Below are 26,064 nucleotides of genomic sequence, written 5' to 3' on the forward strand. Positions count from 1 at the left end.
TTTTGGTTTGTTAGCCAAATTATTTTTATTATTTTATAATTTATTATTATTATTTGGTCAATAATGAATTTTGGGAACTGGCCAAGAAAAAAATTTCAAACATCCCCTGAAAATTTTACAGTTTACGTTTTTAGAATGTATACAGGGTGTTCCTTAATGATATGCTGATATTAAAAGGGGGTATTCTTGGAGCCATTTTTAGAAAAAACCTTATATGAACATATGTCGTAAACATACCAACTTTTGAGATACAGGGTGGTGAGATTTCCTGAAAAATATAATTTTTTTTTATAACCACAATGATGCTTTTGCAGATATTTCTGTAAAATTTGGAACACGTTTTTACTTCATCAAGATACATTTACTGATGTAGGAACGATTTTATCATTTTCACCAGTGGCGTCCCCATTCACTGTTGGATGTTCATGTTTGGAAATCGATCAAGGAACTAATTTTAAACATCCCCTGAAAATTTCACACTACGTTTTTGGAATGTATACAGGGTGATTCAAAATAAAGTATCAAGATTTCAGAGGAGTATTTTTCAAGTCATAATTAGTTTTTTTCTCGTAAACATGTGTACGTAAACGCTTCGTTACCGAACTACAGTCCGTTAAAGTTTCAAGATTTTTTTGATTTTTCTTCATAGCTCATTCAGTTTCCGAGATATTAAGATCAAATTTGAAATAAGGTTACGTTTAAGGGTTTACATCATCCACTATGCCGGGTGGTTTTCACAAGCTTATAGCTACAGGGTGATATCTTTTCAGGGGTCAAGCCCTTTTTCGCCCCATAAAGTTTTTTGTAGTAAGCCACTGGTGGATTTGAAGATATGAAATGAATTTTTTATTTTGTTCATTCATTTTTTTTGTCTCTTGTAATTTTTATCCATCTCCTATCGTTATCGAGAAATAAGTAAAATCATTCGCTACATTTAATTAAATTTTTTAACAAAAGGTAGGAACTTATAACAATAAAATTAAAAACCTCTGCATACATGTATATGGTTTGTGATCTAAGTGACAAGTTTGCTTAAACATCACCTAAAAAATAAAAATTCTATATCTTAAATTTGATCTTAATATATCAAAAACTGAAAGAGCTATAAAAAAAACTGAAATATCATGAAACTTTGACACTCTGTAGTTCGGTAACGAAGCGTTTGCGAGCAAGAACGTCAGTGGTTTTCACAAATTGATAATTATATTTAAAATTCTCATTTATTTCTGAGCAAATTTTATCTCCTGATTTCACTTTGTCCGGCGCATGGTTTTCGCTTAAAAAAATTAAATTCGTTTTAATTCGGGGCCCAATTCCTGAAAATTTTATGTTGATTTTTTTATGAAAATGTGTTTTTTTAAGATGTTCAGTTTTTTTTTTCAATTGAGAAATCGAACGACGAAAATATATTTTTTGAATTCTCAATCGTTTTTGAACTAATGTGAGCTCTTAATTTAATTTCAGACGATACGCAAGCAATTCCCACGGAATGGTCGCCCCATGATACTTTTGGCAATTTGTCCCTGAAGTAAAAATATTTTAATTTTTTTAAGCGAAAACCATGCGCCGGACAAAGTAAAAGCAAGAGATTGTTTAGAAATGTACAAGAATTTCAAAACTAATAAAATTTCCAAAAATTTCATAAAAAGCTGAGTCCAAGCCCTTTTTTCTCCAAAAATATTCGATACAAAACCTATACAGACTTCACTTGTGAAAATAATAAAATTGGTCCTACATCAGAAAATGTATCGAGATGCAGTGAAAACGTGTACCAAATTTCATCGAGATATCAGCAATAGCATCATTCTAATTATAAAAAAAATATTTTTTCTGGAAACTTTACCACCCTGTATTTCAAAAAATTAGCACGTTTACGACATACGTTCATATATGAAGTTTTCCTCTTGAAAATTCATTCAATATTTTATTTTAAACCACTTGCAATTCAGATATTATAAATAACTAACCCGAATCTATAATGAATTCATCATTTACAATGTACTGAAATAAACCAATATCTGGTGAATTAGTACTGATAATGAGAATATATCGTTATGTTTTACATAAACTGGAGTGTATTACGAAGAAGCATGTGATAACTTCGTGAAATCGATTTCATAATTCGAATGTATTCAACGCTTCATTGAATTATGAATACTTGGCAACGTGTGTTTAGTATAGCATCTTTTTATTTCAAGATAAATAATAATAATTTTAGTTCAGTCATCGGTATCCATCAGATTTATATTTATGAATCCATACTCTACCAATAACGTTAAAACAAAATGAACAAAGAGTTTTACTATTTTCGTAATTTTTTCTTATCCCAAGATTGTTTATAGAGTACTTGAGGACCTCTCTGATAAAAATTGTATGTATGAGTCCGGCGATAATTGTTTTCAATTCCAAATGAAACATAATATTTCATATACATATAATTATACGATTTTCACATGATGCTACAGTTTTTCAGATCTTTTTATTTTAGGTTGTACCCTTCACTTCTATGCATCAAAACGAATTAGATTATCAAACAAACAATGAAGGTCATTACAATTTCAATAATGATTTTGATACACCTACCTTCAATTGTTTCCAAGAAAATCATTATTGCAAATAATAATTCAATAGCTGTACAATGAATATAACATTCTTCCATATCCTACAAAAAAGGATTTCATATTGAGATTTTGAAACATTATTTTTTCAAATAAACTCAAATCTGAGCATTTATAATCATTGAATAACAAAAAATAGAGATCTAAATAATTGTTGACAAATGAGCTGGAATTACTGATACGGAAGTGATCAAACAGAAATATTGGTTTAAATATTATGTAAACTATTATCTACTTCTAGATTTCCTATGAAATTATGACATCACACTCTTAATAACTCAGATTTTATGACACGCATCGCTAAAAATAAAATGCTACAAATTCACACTATCGTTTATAATTTCCTACTTCATAACCGAATAAAAATGAGGAAAACACTGCCAAAAACTGAGGGGTTTTTGAGCGCTCTTTCATTCATACGCCAATTGCATCATTAGACACCACTAAATTGCATATAAGTGTATATGGAATCTCCAAGGGCAAATGAATGACGAGCGCTCAAAAGTTCCTAACTTCACATTCACATTTATTATTTTTTTTCTATATTCCGCTTGAATTTTCTATGGTCTCGACTATGCTTCAATACATCGGAAGCACCTTAAGTCTGAAAAATTAGGATTTTTTCATAATATTTTTGCATTTTCTATGGTGCATATGTGATTTCCAAGGGTGTAATTGGCGCTTGAATTAGCGTCACGACTATGTTTTCCTCATTTTCTTGATAATCTTCTTGACATTTCTATGGTACATACAAAATATCATGGGAAGCTCTATGTATATGCACACAAAATCTTCTGACTTCATCTAAAATCAGAGCTTTTGGATATTTTACTTGAAGAACCTATGGTTCTAGCGACGACATATCAACAGGAAATTTTGCATGATACATTTTTGAAGGCCTAAACTGATTCATCATGAAGAATAAGATGAAAATATAAAATCACTTTTTACACAAATAGATCGAGCATACAATATCAACATTTTGCAAGGATCAGTCTTGGATTTAGAGTGTTAAAGTCCATTTGAAAAACCAAAAAGAAACACAAAATAATTTCTAATAAGTTTTAATAGTCATATTCACAGAAATTGCTCGAAATTTCGTCAATTACTTCTGGTGGACCCTTCAGACTGAACGTCTAAGTATACATAAAGTTAACCGCTTTGAATTGTTTTAAATTTTGCCTTATGGTAAGAGATGCCGCATCAATTCTCTCCATCAAATTTTCTCCTTCATTTTTTTTTCATCAAGGTACACCACTTGTTTCATGTACCCCCAAAAATAAAAATCCAGACACGACAGATCTGGAAAGCGAGGTGGCCATGGAATAGATCCACCTTGTCCAATCCATCTTAATAATTCGAATTGAGCCAATTGAGTGCAATTATTTCGGCCATAGTGCCAATTTCAATTTCTATTGTAATTTCTTCTTTAATTGGGTTTTTCAGCCTGAAGAAAAATATAGCTGTTTATTATTTAAAATAAAGTTATTCAACTAATTTTTCAATTGAACTTTAATACCCTGTAAATCCGAAACGAAGCCTTTTTGACCTATAGTTTATATGGAAAACTAGGGTTTATATTCTCTGTTTATGTTTCTCTGCACAGCAGATTATTCAGATTTCGAATAACTGAAAAAGTGGATATAGAATTACTGTAATTTGATTTCTTTTCTTCTATGAATTTCCATCAAGAAAAGATCGAGTCGATACAATAAAAGATAAATTAGTCTAGACTCCTATGTATACTGGAGTTTTCTGTCGATCGAATGAAGTTTATTCAATCTATTTGTTTCGAAAAGTGATGTAGATACTCGTATCCGAAAAAATGAATAATATGTACACTGTTGAGTAGAAAATCTACGACTAAATTAAAATTTTATAGTTCAACATCAGATACAGATAAGTGACTTTCTGTACAATCAATCGATAGAAACTATCCAGTTTCCAATAAATTATAGTTACTTGCATGGAAAAATATATCCCGCTTCCAGACAGTAAACATGTATATCGCAAGAAAGAATCAGACATCAAATTTTGGTGATTCGATTAGAACAGATAATGTCGTGTCTATTTTTCCCACAATATCCGTTTCTTCCAGACAGTTATTTAGATATTTAAGAAGCTAACATTTTTTTTGTAAACATTTCTACTCGAACGTGTTTAGATGCACAAACGTGTTTTAAGTTTTGTTTGAAACAAAAATGAAACCCTTACCTTCTACGACCCAATTACCCAGATGGAAAAAAAACAATAAAGTAAGTCACATTTGATTTATTCTGAATTCACCCGTTAGAAAGTCATTTTTTTTTCACTGACGTGAAGTCAGATGCTTTTGAGCATATTGCGCCTTGTGCATTTCTCTAATTTGTTGATTCAATATTTCGGAAAAGGTAGTAAAATAAGTATATATCAGTACGTGTAGATTGATTAAATATCAATACTGAAATCATTCAAATTATTTCATTTTACTTTTGTTGAACCGAAAATGTCTAAGCTCATTTCGTTCTTCGAAAGTAATTATTAAATATAAAATTTTCAAATTCAATGAAAACCAATTTTCAATAACCCAAAGTGACAAAGAAGTCTACGTATCAATATCAAACATTAAATAGTTCTCAAATATTAACAAAATGAACGAAAAGGGTTTCCCATTATAGAAACATAAGACATAAAAATGATTAGACCTTGTGAAGTAAGTTTTCACAAGATCTTGTTAACTATATTACTAGGACGTAGATGATGCAATTAAGAAAAACTATTGACTATTGAATATAATTGAATTTATTTCAGTTATTAGTTTCGTATCATTAATTCGGCAACTTAAACTCAGGACCTTCGGTTAAAAAATATAATAATTTAATGGCTTTTATCTTTTTTAAGTAATTGTAGTTTTAGTCCAAAAATATCAATACCTGGTAATCTGGTAACAATTCTTTGAAAAAAGCTTTAAGTGTTACTGATAAAAAAGGTCTGAAGGAGAGCGACAACTAAATAATATGTTTTCAATCTTTGGATTTTCCCACTGTTTAAACGATGAATATTTCAGACGAGGTAAGATTTTTTTTAGTTCGGGCGATACTAGCAATTCACAATCGGATACAAAACACGAGAAAAGCATCAACTTGGGAATATTTGGTGTTCACGAAATAAATTATTATAATCAAAAAGAAGAAGAAGAAAAAGACTTGCTTTTTCATAATCAATAGCGAAATGAATATTCATTATCTGATTATCGCTTAACCTTTGAATAACAAACATATCACTTTTTGCTAAACGAAAGTTTTGCTAAATGAATGAAATCAACTCTAATAAATTTTCTTTGTGATGTGAAACCTGATGGTACTTTCAGCTCCTTCAAATATAAAATTCCCAGAAACACACCCAGCAAATTCTTCTAGAATCGCTAAATACTGTAATTTTCAGTAAATTAATGATTATTCGCTGAATATAAGATGGATTTACATCACATAGCAATCTGAAGATTTTTCTTCACCTCTTAAAGATTATCACATTACAAAACTGCATTCATAAGAAAACTTGAACGAAATTAGGTTATGCTGATTCCATATTCCAATCCAATAATTCATTCTATCGAACATAATTAACAAATCATGATAAAAAAATGTCGTTCAACTAGAATTCCCGATATAAACATTATACTATCAGGAATTCTCAAGGTTATGCAATATAAAGGAGAAACAAATTCAATTAATCCCATTCAAATTGTGAGTTTTTTTTAGATCTATATGACGTGAAAATTTTATGTAAATTTTTTATCGAATAATAATTAATGTGACGATCTAAATTAATTTAGGAGCGATGCTAATTAGGAATTCGAGAAAAGCGAAAATAAAAACATTTGCGCGCAGTTATTTTGGAATTCAGAAATGAACTTGGCTTCCAGCTGTTCACGTTGTACAGGGTGGGCCGAATTTGACACTTTTGAATGAGAAGTAGTATTTCTATACTAGATGGAGATGTTGGTGTCTGAGGGCCAATTTTCATGAGAAACTCATCGGCGAAAACTGCATCTCCATAGTTATTACCCTTACATAGTTAACGGGTGTTTTTAAAAAATGTTCATTTACGAAATATTACTGTTAGCGGCCGGGCAGAATTGATTCGGGGACATCAGTGAGTCGAATCTAATCGTTTGAGACCATTTCCAGCTCAAAATTCAGGAAACTAACGCTCAAAATGTACAGGGTGTTCCAAATTCGATGCTCACTGAAAGCATCTCTAGAACTATATGGGCTAATTTCATGATCTAAAGTAAAGTCTCCTTTAGAGATGGAACGTGTTCCAAAAACCAATTTAAAGGTTAAAGGAAACTTTAGAGTGTCCTCTAGCCTTGAAATTAGTTTTTGGAACAAATTTCATCTCTAAAGGAAACTACTTTAGATTATTAAACTGGCCTTGGAAAAAAATCTTCAAGATCCCCGATCTTTTTTTTATAATAATAAAATAACTAAGCAGATCATAGATGTCTTGATTCGTTATCGAGTTACAGAGTGTTTCTGAAAAATGACTCTTTCGAATATATCGCTATATCTTGGTTTATGTTAGAGATATTCGAAAATTTCTAAAACGTTTTTTTTTTTCTCGGTAATTTGTTTGGTAATGCGAGAAGAATCAAGATGTCTTTGATCTGGTTTTTGATACCTTATTATTTCGAATAAAGGGTTCGGGGATCCTTGAAGATTTTTCCCCAACATCCAGTTGCAGGAACGTTCATTAAAATTCAATGGCATCATTTAAATTTCAAACCTCCAGTAGAAGGAGCTATTGGCTACCTGCAACGTTTAATGGAGGATTAAATTTTCAATTACGGCATTAAATTTTGATGAACTTCACTGCAACTGGGTGTAAGTCTTATAGTTCTCGAGATGCTTTCAATGGGCATCGAATTTGGGACACCCTGTACTTCTTCCTGGCCTTCCCACCCAATGCTAAACAAACATTTGCAGGACCAAAGGAAATGCATCACAACTGCTGAAGGAATACCGATAACGCATCCTACCAGCAGCATCACTGTCGGAGAACATGGACCAATCGTCCTTTACGACTCGAACCTGATAGAGTCCCTGGCTCACTTCAACAGGGAAAGAATACCGGAAAGAGTTGTTCACGCCAAAGGTTCAGCTGCGTTCGGTTATTTCGAGGTCACCAATGACATCACCAAATACACCACGTCCAAAGTCTTCGAGATGGGGAAAAAAACTCCGATTGCGGTCAGATTTTCAAGAGTGGCTGGCAGTTTGGGGTCGGCCGACACAGATCTGGACCCAAGAGGTACAAACACTGTACAGGGTGTCCCAAATAGAATTCTCACTGAAAGCATCCCGAGAACTATAAGACTGAAAGAAAAAATCTTCAACCTCCGATCTCTTTTTTCGAAATAATAAGATAAAAGAAAGCAAATCATAGAGATATTGATTCGTTCTCAAGTTATAAGGCGTTTCTGAAAAAGGACCTTTCCAAATATTTGCAGCAAAAATTTTTCAGAAACGCCCTGTAACTCGAGAACGAATCAAGATATCTATGATGTGCTTTCTGAAATCTTATTATTTCGGAAAAAGAAATTGGGTCTTATAATTTTTGAGATGTTCTAAGTGAGCATCGAATTTGGGTCACCCTGTATAATGTCTTTCATTGTACAATGACAAAACAATAAGTGAACGCCAACGGGTTTCTTACCGTCACTTTACATGAAATTTTCATTGTATAAAACTTTTGTAATAACGGTCGCGCCTCTTAATATACAGGGTGTTTCATTGGTAAATGTATATACGTTAACCTGAGGAAGAGCTACCCTAGACGAGTCCAAAAAACCTATATATGATAGGTCTAATCTTCCCCATGGCCGAGATACAGGGTGGTTTATGAATTCACCAATATTTTCAATTCCTTATAACTTTTGAACCACCCAGTATATTTGATTGATATTTGGATGTCCCATATTTTTCTAATACGGACCTGATTTTTTTCAATTTTTCAATTAATCGAAGGACCTAATAGAGTTAATTGTTCGTTCCAAATATCAATCAAATATACTGCGTGGTTCAAAAGTTATAAGGAATTGAAAATATTGGTGAATTCATAAACCACCCTGTATCTCGGCCATGGAGAAGATTAGACCTATCATATATAGGTTTTTTGGACTCGTCTAGGATAGCTCTACCTAAGGTTAACGTATGTACATTTACCAATGAAACACCCTGTATTACCCTGTGTATCTCAAAAACTGATCAAAGCCATAGAGTAATAAAAATAGATAGAGGAAGTAAACGCAATTTTTACATGACCCCAACATGAATAGATTACGTTGTCGGATTGTGATATATTTTCAAATCCACAATTTTACTATATCGTTATGAATGAAATATTTTTATTTGAGTGATTCCCGATAAAATATGCAAATTTAAATATTTTGAGTCTGATAGTTTTCCTGATTGTCGAATTTATAATAAGCACAATATTTATCATCTTCTGTATCAAGGTTTGGCAACTTTTGCTCTCCTAGTGTCATCGGTTGTTTAAAGTCGTTTGGCGCGCTCGAAGTTTGTTTTCTGAATTTCTGATATGTTCAGGTATTTCTTTCAATATATTTTGAGTTGATATGAAACGTTGATTCGCTATGGGACATAAGAAGTGCGTCTTTGTGTAGAAATTCGTGAATTGAGTGAAATATCGTATCACTGATACGTTTTCATTTCCGCGCGCTTCATGTCAAATTTGATAGTTCAAGTTGGGGACAAAATTTGTGTACTAAAAATGACATGCTCTCTCTACCTATGTTTATTACTCTGAGATATGAATCAATAAAATGGAGCATTGTAGTTGAATGATAGATAATGCCCAAACCACTCGTGAGTGTTATTTCGAAAATCCCAAGCGGTCTATTAAACGATCTCCTCCTTGACAGAATAAATAATAAAAAAAGCAGACGTCTTAAAAGAATTAGAGACATAATGTGCTTAAATAATTGCACAGATCGATGAGATAATGGTGAGTTTTCCGCAATTACTTCCTTTTAAAGAGAGAGCGAGAAAAACGATACCGTTATTTCCAGTTCAACCATCAGTTTGGCGCACTAACGGACGATCAATCGATGGTTTTCCTTATTTAGAAAGTCGAAGGAAAGTTTACTTCGAGGAAAGGTACGGCACTGCACAATGATTACGAACGAGTATACAAGTGTAAAGAGAGCACTGACCGCGTCCAACATGCTAATTAGCTTTCCATTGAAAGTGAGTTAGAATCATTTCACAGAAATTTTGGTTCCAACTACCATTTATTCTCCCATCATTAGTAGTAGGTTTCCCAGAACACTACTACCAAACAAATTACAGGAACGCTGCAAATGTCCATATTTCATGCTACCATATTTTTCCACAACAAGTCTTTTTAATGTTGTATAATTTGAAATTAGAAAATAAAATTTATTTGAAGATCAACTAGTACCTAGATTGTCATTCACCAAAATTAATGGATCAGAAAGTTCGAAAACAATAGTAACATCAATAACAAAGAATGCCATAAAAATATCATAAATTTGAGGAAAACAGAAATCTCGAATAAGTTTGAATTGATCTGATTGTTTCTATTCGATGAAATTGAAAATAAAAAAGAACACCATGAAATATTTCATAATTTACTACTCCGATAATAAATTCTGGAATTCTGGATAAAACTGCGTTCAACGAGTAAAATGTTTGTCATTCCCAATTTTAAATAAAGTAATCAAAAATTTGATATTAAAAACAGAATATGAATGTTCGAAAGAACCAATTATATCTAAATATCAACATATTTATGTAGGACTGTAATATATGTTTTTTGTCCTAATAATCTTAGACCCCTTTCAGATCTCTAAGAAGATCACCGTTTGTATGAAATAACAGAACCGATTGTAACTAATGAAAATGCACATATTTAAATATCAATCTATCAAATCTCATTCACAGGTTTTGCAATTAAATTTTATACAGAAGAGGGCAATTGGGATTTGGTTGGAAATAACACACCGATTTTCTTCGTCAAGGACCCCATTTTATTCCCTCAATTCATCCATTCTCAGAAACCCAACCCTGTTACGAACCTGAGAGAATGGAATCAGTTTTGGGACTTCCTTTCTCTTAGACAAGAATCTGTGCACCAAGTTATGTTTCTATTTTCTGACAGGGGAATACCAAAAAGTTATAGGCATATGCATGGATATGGCTCGCATACTTTCTCATTAGTTGATAAGAACCAGAAGCTCATTTACTGCAAATTCCATTACAAAACCGATCAAGGTATGTTTGTTTCTATTGGAAAGAAAAATTATACAGGGTGGCCATTTGAAAACGAAACAGACGAGATTACAGACGAAATAAAGTTTTTCGATAGAAATGCTCGGACAGGTCGATTTCTGTTTCGAGGGGGACAACTTAAGATGTAGGTTACGGACGCATAGCGCTTCAACCCTTGCTACTACAACCCTCACCCCCAAATTTTGAATAGGGAAAATGGGGTGAGTGATACCTCATTTGAAAGGTATTTTTATACTGATTTCAGCACAGTAATTGTTTTTTCATTTTATGCATTAGTTCTCGAAATATTTTCAACAAAGTATTTGAAAATGAAGTAGTGTTTTCATGGCACTTGTAGTGTTTTGTGAAAAATCGACATTTTGAGCTTCAAAACAACCATGACTGTGGCTTCCTTCCTAACTAACTAACGCATGAATATTTCGAGAACTAATGCATAAAATGAAAAAACAATTACTGTGCTGAAATCAGTATAAAAATACCTTTAAATTGAGGTATCACTCACCCCATCTTCCCTATTCAAAAATTGGGGGTGGGGGTTGTAGCAGCAAGGGTTGAAGCGCTATGCGTCCGTAACCTACATCTTAAGTTGTCCCCCTCGAAACAGAAATCGACCTGTCCGAGCATTTCTATCGAAAAACTTTATTTCGTCTGTAATCTCGTCTGTTTCGTTTTCAAATGGCCACCCTGTATTTCAGCCGTTTAAAGATATTGAATCGTAGAGTACTGAATATTTTCATTAGAGAATCTAGATGAACAATTTGCTAATCAATGATCCACTTTAACATTAAAAAATATAATAAACCATTTTATTTTTTGAGGTATTAAGAATCTTACACCTGCAGAAGCCCAACAGATTGCTGGAGAAGATCCAAATTATTATGGCAGAGATCTCTATGATGCAATAGAAAATAAGGATTATCCATCATGGACTTTTTACGTTCAATTAATGACTCCACAAGAGGCTAAACAAAAAAGTTATGATCCCTTTGATATCACAAAGGTGTGGCCCCATTCTGAGCATCCTCTGATAAAGGTTGGCAAGTTGGTGTTGAATAAAAATCCCTCGAACTACTTTGCAGAAGTTGAACAACTAGCATTCAGTCCTAGTAATATAACTCCAGGAATATGGATTTCCCCCGACAGATTTTTACAAGGTCGTTTATTTTCTTATGCTGATGCCCATAGATACAGACTGGGAGCAAATTACGCCCAACTACCAATAAATTGCCCCTTTAAAATTAACACTTATGAACGAGATGGTGCTGCAAATATAATAAATCAAGGAGGTACTCCAAATTATTACCCCAACACTTTTAGGGAAACACCTGAATGTCCTTATAACTATCCACTACCACAACATATTGAAGGAAATGTTGGGCATTATGATACAGGAAAAACTGAGAATAATTATCATCAAGCCAATATCTTTTACAACAAAGTTTTGGATGCCACTGCAAGAGGACGACTTGAAGATAACTTACTGTCTACTATTAAAAAAATAACATGTGAAAAAGTGAAGAATAACGTTTTGCAAATGTTTTCTAATGTAGATCAGACTTTTGGAGATAATTTGAAAGAGAAATTGAGAAAATCTATAAAGCATGAAGGATTTTAAAAATTTTCAATTTTTTTATGGAACAATTATAACATATCTACATATTGTTTTTAGCAGAAATATAAGATATATTTTGTGAATTATTCAATGAAACAACTGAGAATATAAGGTACTTACTTCTTTGATTTTATTTCTTCTTTCTCTTATAACTGGGTCACTATCTTCCCCATTAATAACTAGAGGATAATGATCACTGCTAGCTGGTGGAATGGTCACAATACCAGATTCATGAGCATATCCTTGCTTCCCCTGATTAGAGGGTGTGGAGGTCCTACGATAAAATCTACCAATATCTGGTCTCTCCAAAACTTTCAGTTCAGAATCTTGTTCAATTTTAGCTCTGAATTTTTCTCGATCCCCAACTAGATGAGGATCTTCACCCTGAGTATCCATTTCATGTCTCAATAACTTTGGTGCCTCTCTACTGTTGTCCAAGGGTGGAGGAGGTATTAAGAGCTCTGGAGCTGCTCTTTTGAAATGATCATACACTCTATAAACACTTTCAGATCTGGTAGCCGAGTTTCGAAATTCAGGTAAAAAAAATAATGTTCCGAAACACACTAAACCAAAAGTTATAAACACTAATAAGATAATGTATTTTTCGCATGACCTAAATGATCTCCTGGAAAAGGATAGAGGAATTCTATTTGCTAACCTTTGATAGGATGGAAAGATACTTGTTGTCATTTTTATAATTAAATTAATTAAAATTTGTTATCAGTCTTTCAATAAACACTATTACCCGAACTGTATTGACACCTGCCTGTGTCATTTGTTTTCTTCACGGTAGCAGAGTGGCTGCAAATGAAAATGACATGTGTTATGTTGACCGTGCACTTGACAAATGACAACAGAATAGTTTAAAGCATTTCTGCAATCTGACATGCAGAAAAAGTTTTGATCTTAACGAACTAAAATGTATAGCGGTTGAAACTACAGATTTTAACTTTCATTATGTGAATCTTTCACATTACACCAAATAATCTGCTCTATTTTCTTCTATAATTTATTATTATTTAGTATTATCTTAATAGTATTAATCAATATATGAAATTAGTTTAACTTTTATGTTAATAAAATAAGTAAATATATACATATACATATTCATCACAAAGTAGTTCATAAATATGGAATTATTGGAATTAGTTCAATGTGAATTTTTGAAAATATAACCTCATCTTCATAACTAGAAAAATAAACGAAATATTCCATATTCTTCATTTTACTTTAAATGCGCAAGTATTTAAATAATATATATTATGAATGATACTTTGGATTATTTTGCCGAAACTCAAATAGAGAACTTCGTTACAGAGAATTTATTGAAAACACAACGAAACCAAGACATTGAAGGAAGTTCCCGGGAATTACAAAGCAGTATATCATTTGACGATTCCCTATTTTTACAAGACTACAATTCCCAAGTATTATCTGCCATTAAATACGGTGATAATTTACCAATTGAAAATAGTAATGAAGATAATTCGAAACAAAATGAAAATGATGTTTTTCGAAATGCCACATTGGATCAGAAGAAGTTTGAGGAACTATCATCTAACAACACAACTGAAAATAATATAACTGTAGACAATGAAAATCAATCTCTGAAAAATGTCTTTTTTCTTACACATAATATAAATCAAGAAAGTAAAATACATAATGGTCATTATTCAGAACTAGAATTATCAGATCCTTCAAAAAAGATAAATGATAATTCCGATAATTTTATTTCACCAGGGCTGAACAATAAAGCAGTGGAAGAAAAACTTATAAATACTCAATTTAATGGGAATGCAATATCACAAAAACCATTTGAAGTTCCAGAAACTCCTCTTGAAATTTTTGAAGTGGAAGAAACAGAACATTGTAGTAAGGATATTATTAAAAATGATAAGCTAACAGTTGATATTGATTCTAGAGACAGTCAGTTGTTGTCATCTTGGGGTTTACCCGAATCAGTATTGAAGAGCTATCGAAAACGAAAAATTACATTAATGTTTGATTGGCAATTAGAATGTCTAAGTAAAGATGGTATATTTGATAAAGATAAAAATCTTGTTTATTCAGCTCCTACCTCAGCTGGCAAGACCTTGGTAGCTGAAATATTGGCAATGAAATGTCTTTTTGAACGAAAAAAAAAAGTTTTATTTATTCTTCCTTTTATATCAGTTGTTAGAGAGAAAGTATACTATTTTCAAGACCTTTTGGGTTCATCAGGCAAAAGGGTAGAAGGATTCATGGGTTCTTATAATCCACCAGGAGGTTTTCAATCTGTTCATTTAGCTGTTGGTACGATAGAAAAATGCAACAGTTTAGTGAATCGGTTGATGGAAGAAAACAAATTGGAAGACATAGGTAAATTGTTTAAAGTTCTGTTCCTGTAATGTTCTGAACAATTAACTTTTTTGACAATCTATTTGCCTTCTAATCAAATTTATATTTACAGGATTGGTGATTATTGATGAAATGCATTTAATTGGTGACCCTCATAGGGGTTATCTGTTGGAATTATTATTGACTAAATTGAAATATGTGATGGCTAAAAATACAAATGTACAAATTCAGATAGTTGGAATGAGTGCCACACTACCAAATCTAGATTTATTAGCCAATTGGCTAAATGCAGAATTATACACTACAAACTTCCGACCAATTCCACTTCATGAGATGGTTTATGTCAATAAGGAGCTATATAATAATGAATTCAAACTTTTGAGAAAGCTATCAACTTTTCCTGATCTAGTCACAGATACAGATGATATATTACAGCTATGTCTTGAGACAATCAAGATTTCATCTTCAGTCTTGATATTTTGTCCTACAAAAAATTGGTGTGAAAATCTAGCACAACAAACTGCAATGGCTTTCTGGAGAATTGGAAAGTCAGATTCAGAATTAAGTAAAATATTACATGAAAACCTGAGCATAGATAAAATATCTGAAATTCTAGAACAACTAAAATATTGTCCATCAGGTTTGGATAGGATATTAAAAAACACTGTTGCTTTTGGAGTAGCTTTTCATCATGCAGGTCTGACAATGGAAGAAAGGGATATCATAGAGGGTGGATTCAGAAATGGTGGCATAAAGTTGTTGATTGCAACTTCAACTCTTTCTTCTGGTGTTAATTTACCTGCTAGAAGAGTTATCATTCGATCTCCCATATTCAATGGACGTCCTATTGATATTTTAACATATCGTCAAATGATTGGACGTGCGGGTAGGATGGGTATAGATACAGAAGGTCAAAGTATCCTGATCTGTCAAAAATCAGATTATAATACAGCGAAATTTCTAACTCAGTCTTCTTTAAAACCTGTCTCTAGTTGCTTGAAAGATGTTAGTAAATTTAAGAGAGCTATTCTAGAAATAATAGCTAGTGGTGTTGCCTCATCTCCAGAAGATTTAGAGGTTTTCTCTAAATCCACACTGATTTCAATACAAGAAGATGAAACTTCAGAAAAATTAAGTCCAGTATCGCAAGTGGTTGAATTTTTGAAAAACTTCAATTTTATCAGATTACAGAAAACTGAAGATGGCTTGAATAGGTATATGCCAACAGCTTTAGGTAAAGCATGCTTATCATCTTCTTTACCTCCAGGAGAAGGTTTGGAATTATTTACAGAACTAGAAAAAGCAAGACAGTGCTTTGTGTTAGAAACAGAGTTGCATCTTATTTATTTAGTGACACCTTATAGTTCATGTTACCAATGGCCAAGAATAGACTGGATGCTTTATTTGGAATTTTGGGAAAAGTTGCCACTGAGTATGAAAAAAGTTGGTGAACTAGTTGGTGTTCGAGAATCATTTATAATAAATGCAACGAGAGGTTCAGTCCAAGAATCTCCAAAGCTATTAATCCACAAGAGATTTTTTATAGCTTTGGCTTTGCAGGACTTGGTAAATGAAAAACCTTTAGATGAAGTAGCTACAAAATTCACTTGCAACAGAGGTCTACTTCAGTCTCTACAGCAATCTGCTTCTACATTTGCTGGAATGGTCACATCTTTCAGCCGACAATTAGGATGGTCTAGTGTAGAAATTCTTATCTCACAATTTCAAGATCGGCTCCAGTTTGGGGTGAGCAGGGATTTGTTAGATTTAATGAAGTTGCCTTGCTTGAATAGCAAACAAGCAAGAACTTTCTATGATGCTGGAATTGAGAATTTAATTCAACTTGCTAATTCAGATGTTTATACTATAGAAAATATTTTACATAAAGTAATGCCTTTTGAAAATGCTCAAGAAAGAGAAGGTGAAAATGAATATGATTTCAAAGAAAGAAATAGACTAAGAACTATTTGGATAACTGGAAAGCAGGGTTTGACTGAAAGAGATGCTGCAAATTTAATTTTGAATGATGCCAGGAAATATCTCGAGCATGAAATGGGTGTTAAAAACATAAAATGGGGTACAGAAAAGGACGAAGAAAATTCAGAACAGGAAACAAATACTTTAGGTCAAACTATAGATGAAAAAGAAGAGCCAAGTATAAACAATGAATCCGCAATACAAATGAGAAAACATGACAATCCAGTGAATCAAATAACAACTAATAGTAAACCAGTAAAGGATGTGTCAAATAATCATAAGCAGATTAATATTCAATCAATATTACCTCAAATTAATAAAGTACATATAATAAATGACTCTAGACCAAAAGAACCATTACCCAAAAATGAGAATATATGTTTCGATAGTGGTATATCCTTACCATCAGAAACACCAAGAAGTAATGGATCTAGTTTGAATTCCAGTTCAAACGATGATTTATTCGAAGAAAGTTTAGAGGAAACAATTGAAAAAGTATCCTCATTATCTGTTGATAGCAGAAAAAGAGTTCATAAATCAAAAATGGCCCCAATTTCAAAAAAAGTAAAAGTTGATACAGATCAGAATATTCCTATACAATCTCAAGATTCATCTTTTGATTTCAGAGATAAAAAGGATTTGTCATCTGAACCTATTGATTTATCGAAGTTTTTTATTATTGATGTATGTAAACATCATAAACTATACCAAAGCTTCTGTATGGAATTGAGAAACCAAAAAAAAATTTGTTTATCTTTAGCTTGTAGAAATATAGAAGATGGTACACCAAAAATAGGACTGAATGTAGAAAAAATTGCTAGAAATAATTATAAATATATTTTTGAAAATAGGAAAGTAGATGGAGTAGCAATCACGTGGGATGGAAAACACGTTTTTTATTTATTTATGGACGATAATGGCTGTGAAGAAAAATTCAATATACTCAAAAATTATCTACAAATTAAAGAAAATTGTGTTGAATTCTTTAATAGTAAAGAATGTATTTTAATGTTAAATAAAGCTATTGGCCTTGATGTGTGCACAAAAATAGAAGATCCTAAAGTACTGGACTGGCTACTTGAACCAGATGGTAGAGAAAAGGATTTCCATTCAATGGTATGTCGATTTTACTACTTTCGATAGCTTGTATAATAATATTCTGAATATACTGAATACTTCTATTGAAGAACAAATTTTTGGATTTATGATTTCTTCGATGTACATACTTAATTTCTTTTTTTTGTCAAGGAATTATTTCATTATTTTATGGCATTCTTTCACTGAGAGTATTTGTTATGGATTTTTATTTATAATTAAAATTTATATTACATTAATTCAAAGATGTGAATAAAAATAAAGATTTCAGATGAACAAATATTGCCTTGAAGCTAAAGGCCTTTCAACACTAATGGAAACTTGTAGAGGTCATCAAAGTTTGGGTATGAATGTAGAAAATTCGATAGAGCCAAGAATGAGAGCATCAGTTGAAGCTGTAGTAACTTGGAATTTGATGGCTGTCATGAAAGAAATACTTGCGGAGTATCCCAATAATGTTATTGAAACATTTGGTGAGTAACAATGATGTGGTGATATAAGTCACTTAAATTCAGTAAAGATTCAAGTAGAATCCATTTTTAATTAGATTCTATTCATTACAAATCATGTTATTCATTTTATAATAGTTCAGAATAGTATTTTCATTTTGTTTCTATGTCTTGCTCCTATAAACAATTGAATTCATTGAAAAAAATTATGTTAATTTCAGAATTAGAAATGGATGTAATATTGATTACTTCAAAAATGGAAATATCAGGTATAGGAATTGATATATCTGCCTTGGAATCTCTTATGTCTTCTATTAAGTCAAGTTCTAAAGCCATAGAACAGAAAATTTTTAGTATAGCTGGTAGGAAATTTTCACTCACTTCTAGTAAAGAAATAGCAAAAGCTATAGGATTAAGAACATCTAAAAGAACAAGTACAAATAAACAAATCCTAGAAGAAAGTAATCATCCTATATCTAATCTCATAATTATTTGGAGAAAATTATCTTGCACGTTGAGCAAGATGTTACAACCGTTGTTAGGTATGATAAAGAATAATAGAGTGCATGGAAGATATATATCTCATACTTCAACTGGTAGAATATCCATGCATGAACCCAATATTCAGAATGTAGCTAAAGACTTCGATTTTGAAAATACAATTAGCAAGGAGATAGTTTCTATAAGCTGCAGAAGCATCTTTATCCCCAAAAAAGACAATATCTTCATATCAGCTGATTATTGTCAACTAGAATTGAGAATGTTGACTCATTTGTCTGGTGATGAACTTTTACGTAATATATTAAATAAGGATGGGGATATTTTTAAGAGCATAGCTGCAAAGTGGAACAAAATTTCTGAAAAACAGGTGTGTATATAATCCAAGAACACTTCTTCATTGTAAAGTATTTACTTTATTATCACACTTTCATCTTCTTTTCATGGCAAAGATTGCATTTTTCAGTTTCAAGTGAACCAGAACAAAAAAAAATCAAAACGTATAGTCATTCATTTTCACAGCATTTTTTTTTCAGGTGACAGAAATTATAAGAAATCAAACAAAACAAATTTGTTATGGAATCATTTATGGCATAGGAAGTAAAGCATTATCTCAACAACTGAAAATTGGTGTTGAAGAGGCTTCAACCTTTATGGAAAATTTTAAAAATACTTATCCTGGTCTGAAAAAATATATACAGAATGTTATAGATCACTGCAGGGAAAAAGGTTTTGTTGAAACTATATCTGGCAGAAGGAGAAATCTATCACTAATCGGGGATGAAAATCCAGCAATAAGAAGTAAGTTGAAAATTATATACATATCTCGACAAAGGTTTTACACACTTGTTCAAATTCGTATTTATGAAATTTCGGACAAATCTCTTCATTTCATTGTATCGAGTGTCCCAAATTTATTGTCTAGTGAGGGGATCTCAGAACCGCTTTGAGCTAGAAAAAATTAATGGCACATTTTCGGGCTAGATTTTTGAGATAATTCATTTGGGGAAAACCGCAACCTCATAAGTTCAACTGTTTTCAAGTTATAAGAGAATATAGATATTTGGACCTACAATTTCAACCTGAACACCTATTTGAAAATTTCATTTCTCTCTAGTACATTCTGTTCTTGTACACAGTGGATAGCTGGACAGAATTGATTTCAGCTTTGACTAACTTTCGTTATGTTTTGTTCAAAGGTCATGCAGAAAGACAGGCAGTAAATACAACTATCCAAGGATCAGCTGCGGATCTTGTAAAAAATGCAATGAAGAGGATTGAGGATAGTTTTAATGACAATTTTGAGTCAAAAGAAAAACCAACTCTAGTTCTACATTTGCATGATGAACTTCTATTTGAAGTCAATAGGAAATATCTTTCCAAAACCGCACATTTATTAAAAAAATGTATGGAATCAGTTAGCCTTTCTGTTCCTTTTCCAGTGAAGCTCAAGATTGGCGAGTCCTGGGGCACTTTGAGGGAACAATGTGATATTTATTGAATTATTATATTTTATCAAAAGAAGAACTTATCAAATTTTTAGGTAATAATTTCCCATTGTTTTTTATACTTGATATACATTAATGTCCTGAATATATTTTATTAAAAAGCTTCAGATGTTTGTTTTGAACATGCTTGTATTGCATGAATTTTATTAGCTGAAGTAGAGAAAAATTTTGTGATTACTTTCAGAACAAAAAATTTTTTTTCACAATTTCTGCTCGAAAAATGCCTTTCAAACCATTCTGAACAACTATGGTTCCATGTCTATCTATGTGCTCATATTATTAGTTTCTGCAAATTCAATAAAACTTGTTATGGAAATCCTATTTGGTGTTATACAAATTTCAGCCAGATATAAGGTACACGTTAACAATACGCAATTCTCAGAAAACTCCAGGAATAGTTTGATTAGATCAAAACAAATTACTTTGGAGGGCGTATTATTAGGAGAAGGATGGGGAAACACAGTGTTTCAAACCTTTTGGCAGAGTTCATGTAAAATCCATTTCAATAGTAATTAATAATATAATACAATTATCATTTATGTACAATGCATTATTGGTAATATGGACTAGAAGAAATATTTCTTATTTGTCTGTTTGATGCGGAATTGTGAGAGAGACTTTAATTCTTTTCTTTCCTCCATAGCCTTCTGCAAATGCACAGTATTGATTTCCCCACTACAAAAAATTTCATTAATAAGGCAATTCCACCCAATACAAAACTTAAATGATATTCAAAAAATTATGTTGCTGACATAGGTCTTGCGTTAATTCATTTCAATTGAAAATTATGATGCAGTCAATGTAAAAATTTGCTTTACACCAATAATTAATACTCACTCAAAACTACGTGAAGTAGTTGCTATGTGTAATGAACGTCTCACAAGCTGATTAGCTAAACATTTTACTGCTTCTAAAATCATTCTCTCTGCTCCATTTAAAACAACATTATCTTCAATCTGTTCATTTTTCAAAACAATTCCACATTCTAGAGCTTCCTCTCGAATATACGAACATTCCATTTGAAGAGATGGATCTGTTATATTTACACATGATATTTTTGATTTTTTCTTCTTTGGAGATACTAAAATAAGTTTCAAATACATAATAATATTAGGAACAAAATATTAGCACATACCTGACTCATTTAAGATGTCTAAGGAAATGTCAGGAGTACATACAGGAGTGTTGTAAGGTATATCCAATGAAGAACTAAAACAATTATTTATCAGTTTGATTTCAGCTGTATTCTTTTCAAGTGTATTGAAATCAGTATTAGGAGTATATCCATGGGATTTTCCATATGTCATTATTGCCTTGGCACTCCATTTTTGATGTTCATAGACTTCTTCAATATCTATTAAATTTTTAATTATTTTAGCTCTACTCCACTGAAAAGTAAAAATCATTAATAACGGAACTGATAGGACATAAGATTCAAATGAAAATATTAAAATACACAGAAGTTCTTCAATATTAACATTTTTTTTTAAATATATATCTTTTTAATCCCCAAATAACAACTCTTTCCCTTTTGAGCCTCTAACATATACTGTCCATTTTTTTTCCAGATGACGGTATTCATTTAAAAATAGTGCCTACTATTATTTGATTTTTTAAATAATTATTTCAAGAAAATAATCAATATGACGAATATGATCTAAATATGAAATTTATTTTGCATGTGAGATGCTAAAAATTAGGCTTTTAACAGAATAAAAAAGTAACTATATAACTTTCGAACAATGCTTTTGAAACTGACAGATTTTTTCAACACTATATCAAACTAGTTTTTCCATTATTGCACAGAAAGATGATAAAATTTCACAGTTCAATCAAATTTGATATGGAATATATAGAAGAACTGTTGAAAGACTACCCATTGTAAATTGAAAAAGCTCAAGCTGTTCTTTAATCAGGCTGAACCTTAATTTATGAAGTCTTGCAATTTTTTTCTCTACACTATGGAATATCTTACTTCTGCATTTGTTTGTTTGAATACACTCCAAGAATAGTATTCCTCTGAAGAAGAAGCTGTGAAAGGAAACAATGTTTTTTTGACATCTAAAATCAGAGGCATACGCTTGAATATATATGGTAAAGCTTCTCCTAAATTTTTGAATTTGAGCATGTTGGAATCGTTCCTAGGAAGCTTCATGTAAACTTGAAGACTATCTGTACTACATTTTTCAGAATTCTGATTACTGGAAGAAGCAACTTGTGCATACAACTTTTTGGTATACATTTTTTTGAGTAGGGAATCTTGAGATTTTCTTTTAGTTCCAGCAGCTTTGCCTTTATTCAATAAAGTGGTTTGATTACTTTTATTAGGTTCTTTTGTTGTATAAACTAATGTTTTACGATAAAACAATGGTTCCTTTCTTTTCATATCTGAACATGTTTCTGAATATGAATCATCTAAACCATATATAAGAGGATTTTTTTCTTGCTCAATTGCCTCTGGCTTACTCTTCTTTACATCTATATTGAAAAATTCATGGGTAGGGGGGTAGCTATACGAATGTTCATAATTGAGAGAAACACTTTCATTTCTATTCAAAATCATTTCATTCATGTTTGGTTTCACATCTTCAGTACAATAATCATGTTCAAAATTTGGAATGATTTCTAAAACAAATTGAATTGAAGTAATATCAATTCAGTTAGAAATAAAAATATAATACAAACCTTTAGTAGCACTCATAGATGGTTTTTCTTTTTCGCATATATCAGTTACAGCAACTATTTCATGCTTTTTTGAATCTCCTACCATAGAATCCATTGAAATATTATTGCTGTGAATATCTTCAGATTCTGATGAGGTGTTCAGCTTATCATTATATAAATAAAGATCAATAATTGTTTCATTTCCTGTAAGAAAAATTTTAGATGTACCCTAATACTTTATTATTTTTTTTATAATGAATATATATTTAGTTGTTTCCAACTTTATTCAATTAATATGAAATGAATACTTCAAACTATAATGTACATTTCCTGTTTATTAATATCGAATCAATTCTGAAATATTTTCTATATGGAAATCTGAATTATATGCATACAGAGAGCAATTTCTCATAAAATGTTGTACAATATATAAAAAATAACCATATTTCGAATGATAAGGAATTACAAAAACAATCTAATGAAAAAATGTTAATATGGTAATGAACTCCAATTACTCACCTAAAGTTTGTCTTCCTGAGTAAGTTTTGTCCAATTTTAAATTATGAACTATATCTACTGGCTTATTCATGGGGCATACAAAATATATCTGTAATCTTATAGGGAATTCTCCCCATCCCATTCTAGATAGATGAAATGGTGGTTTACTAGAATAATAATATTTAATAATATCACAAACTTGTAGAAATGTTTACCATTATTTCATTTCAAACTGCAAAGTAAAATGGGGATCTGTCAAATTTTTTACCTGACTTCTACTTTATCATCTGGTTTATAAGAAGGATGTAGATAAAAAACTACTTTCTCAATGAAGTGTGAAACATCAGGATTTTCTTTTGGGCCTCTTACATACACCATCCACTTATGGGTCAATTTTTCTTCTTCGGATGAAGGCATCCATTTAGAAATATTGCCAACTATTATTTGATTTTTGATTTTCTGTCTGTTCCTATCGAAATTTGTACTTTGTTGAGAGTGGCTATTGCCATCTACACTATGACTGGATGAAGGTTTGTTACTTTTATTGTCGGAATTATTAGATTTACCACTATTTAAATTTTCTACCATCAAATTAGGCTTGTTATCTCCTTTATTTCTTCTAGCACTTCTGCACATCGTAAAATCAGGAGCAGATCCATTTTTACCTGAAAGCATGCCAGGGTTAAGACATTGAATCAAAATAGTTACCATTTTTTAGAATTTTGAGAAGTATTTTGTTTTACCTAGTAGTTTTTTCAAGGCTGGATGAATCCTATTTTGATCAAACAGATAGCTGGTTTCAGCTTTTGCTAATACTTCATCATTACCATTATATTCTAATTCTTTTTTGTTATAATATGAACTTATTAAAACATATCTCATAAGATGCATAAGTTTTCTGGTTTTATGTATTTGTTTCTCAATTTGTTCTAATTGATTTTGTCGTTCAGTTAATTCTTTATTGAATTCTTGGTTGAGTATTTCTTTAATCTTTTCCACTGAATTAATACTCTCTGAAAAATATCTGGATAAAAAATATAACGTTAACCAATCAGGAATATACCTTCTTTTAATTTTTCAGCTCTTTTCAATGCGATGTTGTGGGTAGCATAATCAGGATCAGTTTCACTATCATTTACATTCATTTTGGTAATTCAGTTCTAATTGGAATTTAATAATATAATAATTGTTTACTTCTTCCTTCAAAATATTAAATTAACATTCAGGTTAAATAACAAATATTGACAGGAAACTAATTTGGTTGCTCATAGAATTTTGTAAATATATCAGAATCATAGAATTAATAAACAGAATAAATTGAAATATCATTTTGAGCAATATAAGATGTCTAAACATCTTAAGAGCAATACTATAATTTATTTATATATAATATATATTTTATTCAATAGAATTGAATTGATGGAATATTTTCTTCATATTCAACAATTCAACTTAAAACAAAAATATAGAACCATAGTATTAACTCTGTGGTTCAAACTAATAATAAATAAATAAGATGGATTCGGAGGTTAACCGTTGACATAAGCGCGTGCTTCCTATAAATTTTCCTTTAAATTGATTAAATAATCTTAACATATATTGATATTTGTGTGAGTAAATTTCTTAATTCCCACTAATTATTTGTGGTATATTGAATTTTCAAGGTAGGACTTTCTGGGGTCAGTTATATTAACTCTGGTGTCATCTCTACCTACTGATAAGAGTTCCTTTTTTAATGGATTGGAACCCGGGGGGGTCTGATGACCCCCCTAGATCGCCTTTGTCTCCCAAAGCGTTTAATGCACTAACACCTACATCTCAAAAAATACTCAACAATTTGAACCTAGGTAATGATGGTTCTAATAAGGACTATCACTCCCTAGCTGACTTAACTATCCTTTCAAGGGAAATTCAGTCGGTTAGAGCAATTTTTACCGATGACTTGGAAGTTCTCAATGAGGCTGAAGAGCTCTCCCAGTCAATTTCTCGTTTAATTAGATCGAATGCTAATGCCCCCAAAAAATCTAAACTTGAATTGAAATACAGTTTGAATGACTTTGGACCATTTATGGTGATAATTGAATCTAATGCTGTTGGTAATATCGGTAATATCCATCCTATGAATTTTGCCAAGAAATTAGCCGCCTCAAATGTCAAAGGAATTAAAAATATAGCTAAAAGAGGTAAAAAAAGAATATCTATTGAATTTGATCTCCCTGATAGGGCGAACAATTTTGTCACTGAGAATCCCTTCTCTGGTGACCCTGCAATAGACGTGTTTATTCCTTCAAGAATGGTTACAAGCAAAGGTATCATTAGAAATGTTGGTTCAGAAATTACTAAGGAAGACATTGAGCTTCATGCCCACTCCAAAGTAAAAATATTAGATGCCCGACAACTCAATCGAAGAACTGTCACTGATGGCATAGTTTCCTACGTCCCCTCTTCTACTTGGATTCTTACTTTCCAGGGCAAAAATCTCCCAGAAAAGAT

The 26,064-nt window shown here is 31.5% G+C and overlaps 4 protein-coding genes across 4 annotated transcripts in view; 2 read left to right on the forward strand and 2 right to left on the reverse strand.

The window, feature by feature from the left end:
* LOC123676884 (mannosyl-oligosaccharide alpha-1,2-mannosidase IA-like) overlaps positions 1 to 13,394 on the reverse strand; it is a 34,525-nt gene extending 21,131 nt beyond the window's left edge. Inside the window, exon 1 of the mRNA XM_045613147.1 lies at positions 12,666 to 13,394. Coding sequence (XP_045469103.1) covers positions 12,666 to 13,235 — 570 coding nt within the window. The 5' untranslated portion in view covers positions 13,236 to 13,394. The remainder of the gene's footprint in view (positions 1 to 12,665) is intronic.
* On the forward strand, positions 4,573 to 12,678 carry LOC123676885 (catalase-like). Its single transcript, XM_045613149.1, has 4 exons — positions 4,573 to 4,873; positions 7,586 to 7,910; positions 10,586 to 10,915; positions 11,752 to 12,678. Exons 1-4 carry the CDS (start codon positions 4,820 to 4,822, stop codon positions 12,546 to 12,548), a joined length of 1,506 nt encoding a protein of 501 aa, XP_045469105.1. The 5' UTR covers positions 4,573 to 4,819; the 3' UTR covers positions 12,549 to 12,678.
* A 349-nt stretch (positions 13,395 to 13,743) lies between the features above and the next one.
* On the forward strand, positions 13,744 to 20,512 carry LOC123676882 (DNA polymerase theta). The gene is made up of 6 exons (XM_045613145.1): positions 13,744 to 14,903; positions 14,995 to 17,975; positions 18,226 to 18,427; positions 18,625 to 19,271; positions 19,438 to 19,702; positions 20,101 to 20,512. The coding sequence occupies exons 1-6, from the start codon at positions 13,808 to 13,810 to the stop codon at positions 20,400 to 20,402; spliced, it is 5,493 nt and encodes a 1,830-aa protein (XP_045469101.1). The 5' UTR covers positions 13,744 to 13,807; the 3' UTR covers positions 20,403 to 20,512.
* A 397-nt stretch (positions 20,513 to 20,909) lies between these two features.
* Positions 20,910 to 24,823, reverse strand: LOC123676883 (YEATS domain-containing protein 2). Its single transcript, XM_045613146.1, has 9 exons — positions 24,635 to 24,823; positions 24,315 to 24,584; positions 23,840 to 24,236; positions 23,593 to 23,738; positions 23,095 to 23,277; positions 22,385 to 23,034; positions 21,545 to 21,797; positions 21,247 to 21,490; positions 20,910 to 21,084 (listed from the first exon to the last, which is right to left on the reverse strand). The coding sequence occupies exons 1-9, from the start codon at positions 24,714 to 24,716 to the stop codon at positions 20,976 to 20,978; spliced, it is 2,334 nt and encodes a 777-aa protein (XP_045469102.1). The 5' UTR covers positions 24,717 to 24,823; the 3' UTR covers positions 20,910 to 20,975.
* Positions 24,824 to 26,064: the final 1,241 nt, after the last annotated feature.

This window comes from Harmonia axyridis, chromosome 3 (assembly GCF_914767665.1).
Source record: "Harmonia axyridis chromosome 3, icHarAxyr1.1, whole genome shotgun sequence".
Taxonomy (NCBI): Eukaryota; Metazoa; Arthropoda; class Insecta; order Coleoptera; family Coccinellidae; genus Harmonia; species Harmonia axyridis.